This window comes from Takifugu flavidus, chromosome 18 (assembly GCF_003711565.1).
Source record: "Takifugu flavidus isolate HTHZ2018 chromosome 18, ASM371156v2, whole genome shotgun sequence".
In the NCBI taxonomy this organism is placed as follows: domain Eukaryota; kingdom Metazoa; phylum Chordata; class Actinopteri; order Tetraodontiformes; family Tetraodontidae; genus Takifugu; species Takifugu flavidus.
The window spans coordinates 1,803,932-1,820,187 of NC_079537.1; the positions used below are offsets into that span (position 1 = coordinate 1,803,932).

The 16,256-nt window shown below is 41.8% G+C and overlaps 1 protein-coding gene and 2 pseudogenes across 1 annotated transcript; all 3 read right to left on the bottom strand.

Moving 5' to 3' along the window:
- Nucleotides 1-16,256, bottom strand: part of LOC130514348 (GTPase IMAP family member 4-like) — a 30,122-nt pseudogene that overhangs the window by 11,308 nt on the left and 2,558 nt on the right.
- LOC130514356 (coiled-coil domain-containing protein 134-like) lies at nucleotides 722-6,690 on the bottom strand (annotated as a pseudogene).
- LOC130514342 (GTPase IMAP family member 4-like) lies at nucleotides 14,224-15,950 on the bottom strand. The gene is made up of 2 exons (XM_057013870.1): nucleotides 14,634-15,950; nucleotides 14,224-14,591 (listed from the first exon to the last, which is right to left on the bottom strand). The coding sequence occupies exons 1-2, from the start codon at nucleotides 15,910-15,912 to the stop codon at nucleotides 14,392-14,394; spliced, it is 1,479 nt and encodes a 492-aa protein (XP_056869850.1). The 5' UTR covers nucleotides 15,913-15,950; the 3' UTR covers nucleotides 14,224-14,391.

The window sequence follows — 16,256 nt, forward strand, 5'->3', positions numbered from 1 at the left end:
CAAATTTTTATTTAGTATATAATTATTTATATGATGGTCCATCAAAAACATTCGAGATTGCCGTTTAGCGTTGCATAAGTTGTTTTACCTGCCCTCTTTCCTTCGAAGATTTTTCACTGCGCCGACATGTTTGCTCGTGAATTTGACAGACTCCAATAAACTCATGAAAATACACGACCTATTTATTTATATTTATATATGTTTTACAGCTAATTAAGCTGTAAAACATTATACTTTCGTTTAGAGCGAATAATCAGGCCCTCTAGTGGTAGAACAGAACTTTTATTAACTGTTCTTTATCTTTTCCCTTTAGTTGATCCATCAGGCGATGGAATCGTGATCGGTTTATTTAATCTCACTAATCGGTGATCGCCCCCAGACTTGTGATCGCATAGATGCCACTATATTGGTGGTCGGTACCAAATAGCGCTTTGAGATCGGCGCTATTGGACCTCGTCATCAGTGAACGGTCCACCCTTCTGATCAAAAACAGAAACTGTCACATGAAAGATCTTCTCACCCTCAAGAGCCACGTCTTTCTCCCCCAACCCCCCCCCCCCCCCCCCCCCAAATCGTTATTTTTCCAAATCTTCCAAACTTGTTTCATCTTCTCGGTCCAGGTAAAGCTGCATCTCTTCGAATTGTTGAGACGTCACTGTTACTTTATTTCAGAGCGAAGACTTACTGCCATCTAGCGGTGGATCACAAACGTTATCAGAGCTTTAAATTTCTTTAAATTTAATAACAAAATGGCTTTTATGTGCAATTATCATCAATTCTCAATATACATATAGTTGTCCAACAGTTGTAATATTTCAAAATTACACCAATTTTACGTATATAGATCTAAACCGTTAAAATATGTCCCTTTCAAAGAAAAAGACAAAACAAAAGCAGTATGAATAACATTATTTTTAACATATCTTGCCCCCCAAATGCAATAGTCATAGTTGCCCTCTGATGTTCACACGTGTTTTTTATGAAGACAAACAGAAATTGTACATGGTCCTTATGGCAAACAGAAAATGTCACTGCATCCTTCACAAAAACGTTTGAAAAAATTAGATATATCACAGATTTCTCTTTCAACAAACAACAAATCATAAATGTTGGTATTTTGGTTTGACATTAATAAATCATAACCAGGCCAAGTGTCTCCTCTATAAGTTAGACCACATCTATATTTTGGCAGCCACACATATTAGAATAAAAATGGATTTAGACTGAAACAATAGACCAGATACATCATAGTGGGGTCCTGTAAAGGTATCAAGTACTGTAAATGTATCATATTAAAACTATTTATGTTCCAAAGTACCTCAAGTTTATCAAAAATGAGATTTCCTTTTCAATTCACCAAATATGTTTTTTTCACGCCACTGCGCCACTTCTCTGTCGTCACGGTCACCACATCGGAGCACCTATGAACAGCTGTACATGAGCGCCGATCTTCTTGGCCTCTGCTCTCTGAACGTGCTGAAGGGGCGGCGCTATAGTTCAGAGCGTAAGCGGGAGATGCGAGGGCCTTTCCTGATTTCTTTCCTCTTCTCTTCTTTTCTCCTCCTCTTCTCTTCCTCCCTCAGGATCTTCTTGAAAGCTTCGGCAGTGTGAAGCACCTGGGATGAGATGACGTTTGGTGGACAACCCGATTTAAACTGCCATTAATGTAGGACCCATATGCTACTCACGTCGTCGCGCTCGGTGCGGTATGGATTCATAAAATCTGGAGTTTTCTCCGTTATTCCCAGCTCCTGTGACATCTGAACACCCAGTCAGAAATATAAGGAAGGGGGGAAAAAGAAAGAAGAAACGTAAAGATGCTGCACGTCTCACTTCCCACACCAGGAGTCAGAACCTATCAATACTTTGACTTGGTCATGGACGCTATCAGGTCTCCAACTGCTGCCGGCAGCCTTGAAATGAATCTATGCTGTAATTCTCCTGGCGCTTGGCTAAGGTCACAGATTAATCATGCCACAGTTTGGCTCATTAACCCGCAGACTGGACAGGGAAAAGCGGTTTATCTGCTTTGTTCTTTTGAGTTGCAAAGGTCACAACAAACGGCGGAGAATCGTGGAGACAAACGACACAATTTGTGGCGCTGGTGGCTGAGAATGGGGACGCAGTTACAAGACAACAGACTGAAGCAAAAGCTCCAGAATGTGAGCCGTGAGGACTTTCTCACATCCCTGCAGCAGCCACATTTTATTGCACTGCCCTGTTATTGCAATTTTCTGTTATATGGCAAAGAAAAATGCATTAAGGTCAACACTTGCAGCTCATTTACACATTATGGTGACACGCCGACGCAATTTAGGTCCTAATACGACGCAAAGATACACAAATGTGTAACTGCTCCCCTGCTATAGATACAGAGGTAATAAAACAGGAAATGTGTATAATAAGGCAAAAAAGCATTGTTTTTCACAGTTGACTGCATCATCATATGGTTTTTTTAAACTTCAAATGTACAGAAAATTACAAACAAATGTCTGAACACTACACAACCCTTTTGGAATCTTGAGGTTGACCAGGTTCACAAGGAGCAGGCCCAGCTGCAGCCCAGGAGAGGTTACGGTAGCGTGTCCTTACCAGGGTGAGGACATGCTGGTGGGCCCCTCCTGTGAAGACCCCTGTCTGGTTACAGAAATGGAGCCCCCAGCGCAGCAGGCCGCCCCATTCAGAGTTCCGGTCAAAGTAGTGGTGGACGATGCGCGGGAAACGCAATGCAACGTCGCCAAAAAAACGCCGTGTTCTCCACCACATGTGAATAAGCTGCAGAGAGGAGGGAGAAATGGCAAGAGGAAAAAATCTGATGTCACTGAACCAAAGGAACGAGGACGAGGAACATCCTCTCAACAGGGAGAGAGGATGAGAGGTGCACCGGGCGAGTGGGGAGAGTGCACCCAGCAGCTGGAGAAAAAAGGGACAACAGAGGATGAAAATGAGCCAGACCTTCTTTGATCTTGTCGTCCATCGGGAACGGGTCGTCGGGCTGCATGTTGGCCGCAACCAGGATTTGTCTGGAGTCCTCCAACACCTAAAGATCAGCAGAGGAAGGATGTAACAAGACTTCTTTTTCAGGGCTACACAAAAGCTGCTGGCATATTCAACTCTGCTTCACTGAGGACTGCAGGTCAAGAGAAGACTTGGAACGCGAGTTCCTCTTTTCACACGAGCTCCAGAACATTCACCGGACACGAGGACACGTGCCATGGTGACGCCTTCAAGACATCCTAAGACTCTCAGTGGGAAGGTGGGAAATAACAGGAGAGGCAGAATCCCAGGATAATCCATTCTAGTTGCTATTCACACATGGCTTCTGCAAGGGAAATTCTCTTAGACTTCTGGGGATGGCTGCATGTGTAAATGTGGCTTACCAAAGTCAATATTTGCCTCAGAAGTGTCCTCACACCAACAACCTTTTCCCACAATTCCTTCCAGTCTTCAGTGTAAATATAAAATAAATGATAATAAGAATTTTCCTTTGGAAATATACATTTTCCTTCATTAAATTGCAAGAGACGTTGCTGTGCGTAAACTCAGCAACGTTTCTGTTCATCATTGACCTACAAATTGGGGTCTGGCTGTGTAAGAAAAGCTGGGAAAAGTTAAAACCTGGAAAATGTCATCCTGGTTATCCAAGAAGCCTATGAGGTGTAGTTTGTACTGTTGCACTAACAACCACACACAAAACACCCCACTGAGACGAGTCTGAGCGTCATCCAGGGAGATTGGGCCAGATTCACCAATATGTTCTTACGAATCTTCTTAGATTCTTTCTTAAGTTGTCCTTAAGAAGTTTTTTAAGAAAACCCTACGTCGGATTCATCAACGCGTTCGTAAGCCCCAGAATTGTTCGCAGCTGTGTTCTTAGATTGATGAATGCCATCTGTTCGTAAGTTGAAAGCGCGTGCCAGGTGAGTCTAATTAACATACGATTAGCATAAGTCACCGCCCACTAATGCCCATAAAAGGAACTGCAGCAGGACCCTGTAGACAGAGCAAAAAGCAGCAAAATGCCCAAAGCGAAATGCCCAAAGCTTGCCTCTCCACGCCTGATTTCTGACGCTGTGTTGAACAATCAAGAAAGGATGGCTAACACGCTTGATAAAATTGCCTCAACCCTGATGACTATAGCCAACACGCTTAAAGAAATCAACGAGAATGTAAAAAAAAATAAGAATGTAAAAAAAAAAAAAAAACGTGTAAAAGCTGTGCTCGGATTGTGACAATAATGCATTTTATTCACAAACGGGCAATTACCAATCTGGTATTTTTATCTCAATAGGTTAGCTTCATTTGTGCTTCTAATTTATTCACTGCTGTTTGATAAATCGGGACATTTCGTTTTGACCTTGAAAAATGGCGCCTTTTTGGAAATGCTGCCACAAAATCAGGCATTTCAGGCCGCAGCAAGAAGAACTCTCAGATGGACTGCTTAGTGAGAAAACAAGCCAGCCCAATTAGACAATCAGCGCAAAGTGCCTCCTTTGTGAGGCACTTTGTGCTACCTAGCGTATGAAAAGTGCCATATAAATAAAGATTGATATTGATATTGATAATTAATCGCGCTCGAACGTGAACCGCGTGCCTGCAGTCTGGCCCCATCATTGCGTCAGGACGCACATCCTCACGGGGTTGTGGCTCTGTGTCCAAACACATCCAGCGCCCCTTTAACATGCCGATGGTGCGTTCAATGGTGGAGCGACTGCGCGCATGCATCTGATTGAATAAAATTTCCTGTGGAGTCTGAGGGTTGGTCAGTGGTGTCAACAACCAGAGCATATCCTCGATCCCCTAATAAAATAAATCAAGATAAAATAAAATAAAAAGACAGTTTTGGCATGGTTTCCAATTTGGTTGATTAATGTTAAGTCATTGGCACATTTACGTAATTTTAAAATTCTCCGTAAATCACCAAAAATAGGAAATAAACAAATAAATAAATAAATATGACAGAATTATCATTGTAATATTGAATTTTATTGAACTGCACAAGAGAAGAAAACACAACCATGCCAACATGTCGGCACTGAAATGTGCGCAAGAGTACTCCTGAGTGTTCGTAGGATTTGTTCTTACCTACGAATAAATCCAGGATAAGAAGAAATTGGTGAATGCCACAATTTTCGTAAACTGTTCGTAAGTGGGACTTAAGAACAAATTGTTCGTAAGAACGCTTCGTGAATCTGGCCCATTGTCTCTAGAGGAGATATGAGCATGTGCACCCACACACACACACCCCACCCACACACACACACACACACATTTATAACATAATATAGAAACAAATGCCACTGAGCACATTAGGAATAAAACAAAGCAATCTTTAATAACTCAAACATATAAAGTTTTAGAGCTTTCTGCATCCTGCTTGACAAGTTGCTGTCTGCTTTTTACATACCGCCTGTGTGAAATCAGACTACACAACCAGACACCGAAGGCAACAAAAGTTGCCAATTGTAATAGACACAATCCTTCATTTGCACTACACAGCCAACGTGACTGTTCATCTCAGCCGACACAAACACACGGCATCACCCATCAGTTCGGTCTGGTGACTTAGCGTTCAGCAGATTTCCACCCTAATGGAAATGTGGTGAGTCTGCACTCCAACATTCCCCTAAAATCCCCATCCTTTCATGATGGGCCCAAAGGCGTTTTGATAGCAGAACCCTCACGCTGTCGGTCTTTACAGCTCTGACTTCATTTGACATGAACGTTCTGCATCATGTACAAATGAATCCACAGCAAGGGCTTTGAAAAGACAGAAGAAATTAAAGAGTCCGATGTTCCTCACCAAAAATCCTTTAATTAGTGTAAGATTTCCTTAATGCAGTGCTTCATCTCAAGGCCACAGTAATAATGGAGGTCCACATCCACATCTGACCTCACTTTTCACACAACTTCCTGTTAAATAAGACTATTTAAGGTTCCATTTAAAAATAAAATTCCATATACAACTCCACCTGATCACGTTCTTTCTGATGTTTTGGACAGAGTTTAAACTTTTTAGATCCTTATCGTTTTACATAACTGAATAAATGTACAATGAGGAATGTCAGGAGATTTAATGCAAATGGTGTAATAAATATAAAACCCACCATGTCAACACTAATCATTAAAGGTGCGACATATAAATGCAAATATAACACAGACTATAAGATGGTATGCAAGTTGAATTTAATACTGAATTACACAAACCTCTTCTGTTTTTAAAGGCGGCTATGAGTTGAATATTTTAAATTCCGAACTTTAGGACAGATGCCACATAAATAAGCTCCCTGCTGAGCAGCGTGACAACTGCGTTGCTATCAATAACACCGGAAGTGGCCCGACCTCAACTTAATGAGACAAATAGAACAAATCTCACCATCAATATCTCCTAGTGTGAACTCGTCGCCCAGTTCTGCTAAAGTCGTGTCCATGTTGTCCACTGTGGAGATGTGGTACTCTCCGTTGTCCATCCCGTCTGTCAGCGCTTCACCTCCCCGGCTGTCACCGGAGGGCTGCGTCAGGAAGGCAGCCAAAAACCAGAGGCGAGGCGCACGGCGACGCCTTCGATACCCTGATCTGATGAACGAGGCTATTCTTTATCGAAAAAAAACACAAACACTTCAAGAGAGGCGCACGTCCACTTGGAAAATCGGAATCACAGAGGTTTACGGTGAAGACGACGCCATCTCGCGTTACGCTCATTACGTCATTCACAAACATAGCCCGGAGAAGTTGGCACTGGGAAAGACTCAGCACACTAAATTTACCTTTAATTGATGTTGAAGGTAAACGAACATACAGTTGTTAACTATCGTGTCATCCGTCCTTCTGTAATAACCGTTTCCCTAGTTTCTCATTACAAAACTCTTACATTTCTAACATTGTTCCCCAAATCCTTTATATGTACAAATCTTGTAAAGCATTTATAGACAAGAAAGATTCATAATTATGATTGAAGATGTTTATTGGCAGTTAATTCATACAATACATATATATTGTTTACATTGCATATCGAGTCAACCATTCGAAAAGGTTCTTGAAATATTCTCATGTGAATGCAAACAGGAAAATAACAAGAACACCAGAATTATTCCATTATAGAACACTTTTTGGCTTTCTGGTCATCAAAATAAACATCAGTTAAAAAACAAATGTTATAGGCTGGTGAGATTACTGTTACAGTAAAAGCATGAAAATGATTAAATTAGTGTAAGTGTAAGAAATTTGTGTCGTTCTTTAAAATGATCGGCATTTATGATTGTACAGCATCAGTTTAGTTTTGACGGAATTGTGTCAGATTTCATGCACTACCTGCAGCCACCGAGCCGACAGCCCCAGCAATGTTAGCCAAACTTTGCCCTTCTGCTGGAGTATTCTGAGCTCCAGCAACACCTGCCGCTATAGGTGCAGCAGGGCTAGCAACATTTGTTACACCTCCTGCGCATATAACAGCCTGCGCTCCCAAGGTGAATCCTGCAGCTCCTCCCAGGCCTACAGCGGCTGTGCCAATAGCACTTACTTGCTGCAAGGTATTGAAAGCAGCCTCGCGAGCGCTGGCAGCTTCAGTACCTGCAATGATTCCAAACCACCACCAGAACCTCCCCCTACTAGTGCCCCCAGAGCCACTGCAGAGCCTGTTATCCCAGTAAGTGTTGTCCCGGTAAGCGATGCCCCAGCTGCAGCTGCTAAAGGACAGCTGCCCCAACGTGGCCCCTACAACGAAGCCCGTAGCAGCCGCTGCCACCACTATCCAAATTCTCTTCAGCACGTCAGGAGAGAGCGCAGCCTTGATCCAGCATGTCAAAGATTGCTCCCCGCTGCCACCTGCATGCGTCCCTCTGGACTGGTTCTGCGTCTGTTGGTCAGAAGGCTGGAAGTGCTTTTCCCGCTAAATTTCTCCTCACTTGCCGACTGCCCATCTGCTTCCCCTTGCTCCCCCATCCTTTCCTGTTCTTCCCTGATGATCGCCTCAGCTTCTGAAAACATTTCATTGGTGTAAAAGCCTTCAGCTGTGTGCTTCACCATGTTGTCCACCTTCATTAACAGCTCTTCCACCTGCAGAGTGTTACCAGTTTCTTTATTGTTGAATACATGGTATCTGCCTCCACACCTCTCAATCAGAGAGTTTAGCAAGGGATTTCTGGAGTCCCTTAGGTATGTTTCTATTTCAAGGCCTTCCAGCTCATCGCCTCTAGTAAACAAAACCACAGTATGATGACGGACAGCATTTTCCCCAAATATCCCTGCCAACTGACAGAGAGCCTGGTTTTCACTGTCTGTGTATCGTCCTAATGGAACCACCAGCAGGAATGCATGTGGACCAGGGGCAGCGACAGCCACACATTTGGTTACTTCATCCAAAATCTGCTCCCCACTGAGGCTAGTGTCGCCGAAACCTGGCACGTCCACGACCAGGATTTTCCTTTTTCTCCTCTCTGTGCCATCCTTCTGGGAATCCTGATTCTCTGTAAGTTCAGTGATCCCGTGCTGGCAGTGCTTGGTGACAGAACTGCCGCTCATCTTTGCCAGGAAATGGCTTCGGCCCAAAATGGTGTTCCCGGAGGCACTCTTGCCTGCTCCTTTTTTCCGATGAGGATTAGTCTGAGTTCCTCATTCCTTCGAGTTTCAGAATTTTCATTTTCCATTAGAAGCTCTCTTTTCTGTTCTTTTCCCTCTGCATGAAAAATAATGTACAGATCACATCAAGTTTTAAAAGTTCAATTAAATACACCATTGTATGTCTTTAATGCAGTTTGTCGGGAAAATAATGTAAAGTTGTTACTCAATTGCAAGCTAAAGACGGGCAGCTTTAGCTGGCCTCTTGTTGCAAATGTATCCTTGCAATTCCAAACAAAATCATCCAACTAATGTTAATATCAAGTTGTGAAAGTAAATGTCAAAAAAAAACATTGCAAGAATATTAGATGCTATATGATTTTTGCTGCTACCAACTTCTTGAGAGACGGTGAGATCCCAAAGTGGTATTTGGTGCCACGTAAATATTGGTAAGTATTGATCCCAAAGTACTATCCCTGGTTATTTTAGCACTATGTATGCCTGATGCCTCTAGTTTAAGTGGCTTGACACTATTTTGGGGGACTTTTAAAGATATTTCATAGAGGATTTAGACTATCCACACTAAATACAAGGCCCCACTCATCATAACACTGTCTGTGTCAGGTTCCCAGCTTCTGGGAACTCCATTGTGTTTTTTTTCCCTGCAGGGGGCGTGGTGGAGCCACGTCCCAGCCTGGCGCACCTGCAGACTATCGGTGATCAAGCCACCTACTTATGGACTGTTCTCACGGCTTGCCAGCATTTGGCGTGTTTTGTCTGCTACCGAAACCCCGACTACGCTCTCTGGATATTCATTGTGACTTTTTCCTTCGTGGATAAGTTTGGAGTCTGTTTCCTGGATTATCGTTTGTCTTTTTCTTCACGGACTACTTTTGACCCCGCTCGGGATTTTTTGTTGTGAGTTTTCCTTCTGGTTTTGACTAAGAACTTAGTCGTGGTCTACACGCCCTTTGATTTGCATACACTCCTGTGATCTTCAATAAAGCTTCTCGAAAGACGATCCGGTACTGTGTGCTGCCTGCTTTCGGGTCCTGGTACAACCGCTTGTAACAGTCGGACCTATTAACATTGTATTATTATTATTTTGTATTGTATTTATAAAGTATCCTTGGTGTAAATCTGGATCCTTGTTCTTCCACGAGGGGAAAAGATTTCCTAACTTGTTTTAATTCCTTTGTCCCAACTATAGTCACACTTTTGAAAGCGGCAAATCAAAATCTGCAGCTGGTTCTCTACTTTGACCATAGGCTGAAAAGCGAAGTGACCCTATGTGCAATACCGCGGACATCCGTTAGGTGGGTCTGACACCAATGTACTCCCTTCATTGACAATCATGAAATACTCAACTTTTTATATCATATATAATTATTTATATGATGGTCCATCAAAAACATTCGAGATTGTCGTTTAGCGTTGCATAAATGTTTTACCTGCCTTTTTCCTTCGAAGATTTTTCACTGTGCTGACATGTTTGCTCGTGAATTTGACAGGCTCCAATAAACTAATGAAAATAAACGAGCTATTTATTTATATGTTTTACAGCTAATTAAGCTGTAAAACATTATACTTTCGTTTAGAGCGAATAATCACGGCCCTCTCACTGCGCTTGATCCATCAGGCGATGGAATCGTGATCGGTTCATTTAACCCTTTAATGTACAACATGGGTCTAAAGTGACCCGACTGAGTTTATATTTGCTTTATCTTTGCAATTAATTAATTTCATTACTCAGCATTCCAGGTATTCCTCAATTAACTTGTTTTTTATCATAATTCATCCTTCTTGTATAATTTTATTACATTTTGAATAAAAACACTTTTTACATCACTACCCCTCTAATGCACAACATGGGTCTAAAATGACCCGTAATCATTTCCCATGTTTCATGTGTTTCTAAGCTGAATGTTTATAATCTATGTATTTACTCATTTATTAATCAAACTATTCATTAACTTTTAATTGTTTTATGTAGCACAAATCCCCACATTAAGTGTTCTGTTCTTCCTTTATGAATAAGCATAGCTTTTGTCAGTCTTCATGAAGTTTTCCCACGTCCACATGGGTCAGACCCACATTTTGTAACATACAGTATTTACAGTATTTACCACTGTGGAGAAGGTTGTATTTGAAGACCTGAACCATCTAAGTCTTATTTTACAATAATTATCATATTACCTAATAAGAAATTTGATGTGATAACTCTGCATAATTATATATTATGTAATTAATTTGAATTTGAAGAATTAGTAGCTCCATTTCTTGTCAGAAAGGGGAAAATTTTCAATCGGCTACCGTAGCTAGCTAGCGATCTACCGTAGCTAGCTAGCTGTTGACATTTGACGATCATGTTTGTGTGACAAACACATTTCAAAGATAAAATGTATGCTTATTTGGCCTAAAGCATTGCTAACGTGATTACTTGAAGCAAATTATTGTTATAGTTTGTAGTAATTTAATTCAAAATCACACTTGGATAAATGGGTCATTTTTTACCCATGTGGTGTAGTAATCCAAAATCTATTTTATTCCTAAAATAATAAACAGAAAATGGAAGCATTGACCTTGTACTAATCAAAAACAAGATATTAAAATTATAATTGGGACATTTAATAATAAAATGAATTGATTTTTAAAAAATACAGCAAAGAAACACTCACCCAGCCTGAAAACACATAGAAAATGAATGCGGGTCATTTTTGACCCATGTTGTGCATGAGAGGGGGTGTTCATATGTTGTGCATCAAAGGGTTAATCTCACTAATCGGTGATCGCCCCCACACTTGTGATCGCATAGATGCCACTATATTGGTGGTCGGTACCAAATAGCGCTTTGAGTTCGGCGCTATTGGACCTGGTCCTCAGCGAACTGTCCACCCTTCTGATCAAAAACAGAAACTGTCACATTAAGATGAACTCACCACGGAAAGACATGGCTCTGTCTGACTCCAAGAAGACGTTTCTTGTTCAACTCCTTCAAGCTTCTGGTTCCGTCTTCTTGATACAGCTAATTAAGCTATAAAACATTTTGCTTTCGTTTTAGAGTGAATAATCACTGCCCTCTAGTGGTAGACAGAACTTTTATTAACTGTTCTTCATCTTTTCCCTTTAGTTCAGGCCTGGTTCAATACAGAACCTTCGCCAAACGCGCATGCGCGTTAGATGAAAATACCACAAATTTACTCAGTAGTCACAAGATCTTTTGAGTAAACAATTAGTGTCAAGTTCGCCTTCAAAATGGCAGGGAAAAAAATGCACAGCCAAACGAGAAAACCTGCACGGAAGCTTCGTGACTCGGTTCCGCAATCTACAACTGAAAAGGGCACAGATTGCATTCCTCGTTTCCCCTTTTAATGTGGAGACGCACTGTTGGAAAGCCCAGCAAGCCACAGATGAGACTGCAGCTGAGTCTGAGATGATCAATCTTTGTGAGGAGCACCAACTGAAACCTGCTTTAAGGGAAGGGGCCATTGAGTTCTGGAAAAGTGTGCCAATGGAAAAATACCCCAATGTCAAACAGGCTGCGCTTAAGATACTGTCAATATTTGGGTCAACATACGTCTGCGAGTCTGTGTTTTCTACCCTGAAACACGTGAAACCAAAGCATCGATCTGTTCTGACTGACACCATGTGAAAGAATTGCTTCGCCTGGCAACAACTGAATACAAGCCAGATTTGAAGAGGATTGTCCCACTAAGCAACATGCATAGTAAGAGAAAAAAAGATATTTTAATAATTATATTTTTGTTTGTGACCTTAGTTGAATTGAGAGTTTGTGTGTGTGAGACAGTGCACACAATGTTCATTGTTGAAAATGACTGGCCCGTGGTCTGTAGAAGTCAAATTCTGTCATTATCATGTTGGTGTGTGGTGGACTTGAATTTCTGAATTAGCGATGACGCCTCAGAAAAATATACAGGGCTGAAGGAGTTTATGGGCTCGTTGGAGAACCTGTATGTTCCCACAGTCAGCACATGTGGTGATGGTCCAGTTGTTGGGATGGCCTGGTTAGCTTTTTCTCTGATAGCTAGAACTTTATCAGTGAAGAAGCTCATGAAGTCTTCACCACTAAGGGAAGAAGGGATACGTGGATCTAAAACACTGACTCTTGGTTAATTTGGCCACAGTGCTGAAAAGAAACCTGGGGTTGCTCTTATTTTCCTCAAAGAAGAAAAATAAGCTGTTCTAGCCTTGCGAAGGGCCTTTTTGTGAACTGACAGTCTTTCCAGGCTACATGATAGCTGTCTATTTTACAAGAATACCACTTCCTTTCCAGTCTTTGCGCTTTCTGCTTACGTGCAATACCGCGGATATCCGTTACTCCCTTCATTGTCAATCATGAGATACTCAAATTTTTATTTAGTATATAATTATTTATATGATGGTCCATCAAAAACATTCGAGATTGCCGTTTAGCGTTGCATAAGTTGTTTTACCTGCCCTCTTTCCTTCGAAGATTTTTCACTGCGCCGACATGTTTGCTAGTGAATTTGACAGACTCCAATAAACTCATGAAAATACACGAGCTATTTATTTATATTTATATATGTTTTACAGCTAATTAAGCTGTAAAACATTATACTTTCGTTTAGAGCGAATAATCACGGCCCTCTAGTGGTAGAGCAGAACTTTTATTAACTGTTCTTTATCTTTTCCCTTTAGTTGATCCATCAGGCGATGGAATCGTGATCGGTTTATTTAATCTCACTAATCGGTGATCGCCCCCAGACTTGTGATCGCATAGATGCCACTATATTGGTGGTCGGTACCAAATAGCGCTTTGAGTTTGGCGCCATTGGACCTCGTCCTCAGCGAACTGTCCACCCTTCTGATCAAAAACAGAAACTGTCACATGAAAGATCTTCTCACCCTCAAGAGCCACGTCTTTCTTTCCCCCCCAAAATCGTTATTTTTCCAAATCTTCCAAACTTGTTTCATCTTCTCGGTACAGGTAAAGCTGCATCTCTTCGAATTGTTGAGACGTCACTGTTACACTTTATTTCAGAGCGAAGACTTACTGCCATCTAGCGGTGGATCACAAACGTTATCAGATCTTTAAATTTCTTTAAATTTAATAACAAAATGGCTTTTATGTGCAATTATCATCAATTCTTTATATGTACAAATCTTGTAAAGCATTTATAGCCAAGAAAGATTCACAATTATGATTGAAGATGTTTATTGGCAGTTAATTCATCCAACACACACATATTGTTTACATTGCATATCGAGTCAACCATTCGAAAAGGTTCTTGAAATATTCTCATGTGAATGCAAACAGGAAAATAACAAGAACACCAGAATTATTCCATTATAAAACACTTTTTGTCTTTCTGGGCATCAAAATAAACATCAGTTAAAATCAAATGTTATAGGCTGGTGAGATTACTGTTACAGTAAAAGCATGAAAATGATTAAATTAGACAAATCAACTGTAAGAAATTTGTGTCGTTCTTTAAAATGATCTGCATTTATGATTGTACAGCATCAGTTTAGTGTTGACGGAATTGTGTCAGATTTCATACACTATACAAACATACAAACAAAAGTAGGAATCACAATTGTACAGTTGGTGCAGTTAAGCATCTTTATTTGACGCACCCAGAGACCAATATAACTTGCCGGATGAAATTTGCAGGAAAGTTTTTCTTGCTTTTACATTTAAAAGGTGCCAAATTACTTAGTGCTTAAAATATTTGATCACTTATGCTGTTAGCTGTGCTTGCTGAGGCGTGTTTCATTTCTATAGTCCATAATTGCACATCATAAAATTGAAAAGTAAAGCGTGAACCGGAGCTTACTTGTTAAATCCAGTATTTATTTTTTTAAATTGAATTCATAACTGGTCTTCTCTGAGTAACTGCTCTTTTCTTCTTCCGTGTGCTGTGTTTTTTCCTTCACCACCTTGACTGTCAGACCACTGACCGCTGTGGCCACTTTAGCCACCGAGCCGACAGCCCCAGCAATGTTAGCCAAACTTTTCCCTACTGCTGGAGTATTCTGAGCTCCAGCAACACCTGCAGCTATAGGTGCAGCAGGGCTAGCAACATTTGTTACACTTGCCGCTATAGGTGCAGCAGGGCTAGCAACATTTGCTACACCTCCTGCGCATATAACAGCCTTCGCTCCCAAGGTGAGTCCTGCAGCTCCTCCCAGGCCTACAGCGGCTGTGCCAATAGCACTTACTTGCTGCAAGGTATTGAAAGCAGCCTCGGGAGCGCTGGCAGCTTCAGTACCTGCAATGATTCCAACACAACCACCAGAACCTCCCCCTACTAGTGCCCCCAGAGCCACTCTAGAGGCTGTTATCCCAAGTGTTGTCCTGGTAAGAGATGCCCTGGCTGCAGCTGCTAAAGGGACAGCTGCCCCAAACGCGGCCCCTACAACCAAGCCCGTAGCAGCCGCTGCCACCATTATCTTAATTCTCTTCAGCACGTCAGGAGAGAGCGCAGCCTTGATCCTGCATGTCAAAGATTGCTCCCAGCTGCCACCTGCATGCGTCCCTCTGGACTGGTTCCTACGTCTGTTGGTCAGAGGGCTGGAAGTGCTGCCACTCCTCTTCCTTTTGCATCTTTTTCCCCTAAATTTCTCCTCACTTGCCGACTGCCAATCTGCTTCCCCTTGCTCCCTCATCCTTTCCTGTTCTTCCCTGATGATTGCCTCAGCTTCTGAAAACATTGCATTGGTGTAAAAGCCTTCAGCTGTGTGCTTCACCATGTTGTCCACCTTCATTAACAGCTCTTCCACCTGCAGAGTGTTACCAGTTTCTTTATTGTTGAATACATGGTATCTGCCTCCACACCTCTCAATCAGAGAGTTTAGCAAGGGATTTCCGGAGTCCCTTAGGTATGTTTCTATTTCAAGGCCTTCCAGCTCATCACCTCTCGTAAACAAAACCACAGTATGATGACGGACAGCATTTTCCCCAAATATCCCTGCCAACTGACAGAGAGCCTGGTTTTCACTGTCTGTGTATCGTCCTAATGGAACCACCAGCAGGAATGCATGTGGACCAGGGGCAGTGACAGCCACACATTTGGTTACTTCATCCAAAATCTGCTCCCCACTGAGGCTAGTGTCGCCGAAACCTGGCAAATCCACGACCAGGATTTTCCTTTTTCTCCTCTCTGTGCCATCCTTCTGGGAATCCTGCTTCTCTGTAAGTTCAGTGGTCCCGTGCTGGCAGATTTTGGTGACAGAGCTGGCGCTCATCTTTGCCAGGAAATGGCTTCGGCCCAAAATGGTGTTCCCGGAGGCACTCTTGCCCGCTCCTGTTTTTCCAATGAGGACTAGTCTGAGTTCCTCATTCCATCGAGTTTCAGAATTTTCATTTTCCATTAGAAGTTCTCTTTTCTGTTTTTTTCCCTCTGCATGAAAAATAATGTACAGATCACATCAAGTTTTAAAAGTTCAATAAATAACCATGATATGCTTTTAATGCAGTTTGTTGGGAAAATAACGTAAAGTTGTTACTCAATTGCAAGCTAAAGATGTGGCAAAATAACTAGCTTTAGCTGGCCTCTTGTTGCAAATTTATCCTTGCAATTCCAAACAAAATCATCCAACTAATGTAGATATCTAGTTGTGAAAGAAAATGTCAAAACAAAACATTGCAAGAATATTAGATGCAATATGATTTTTGCTGCCACCAACGTCTTGAGAGACGGTGAGATCCCAAAGCT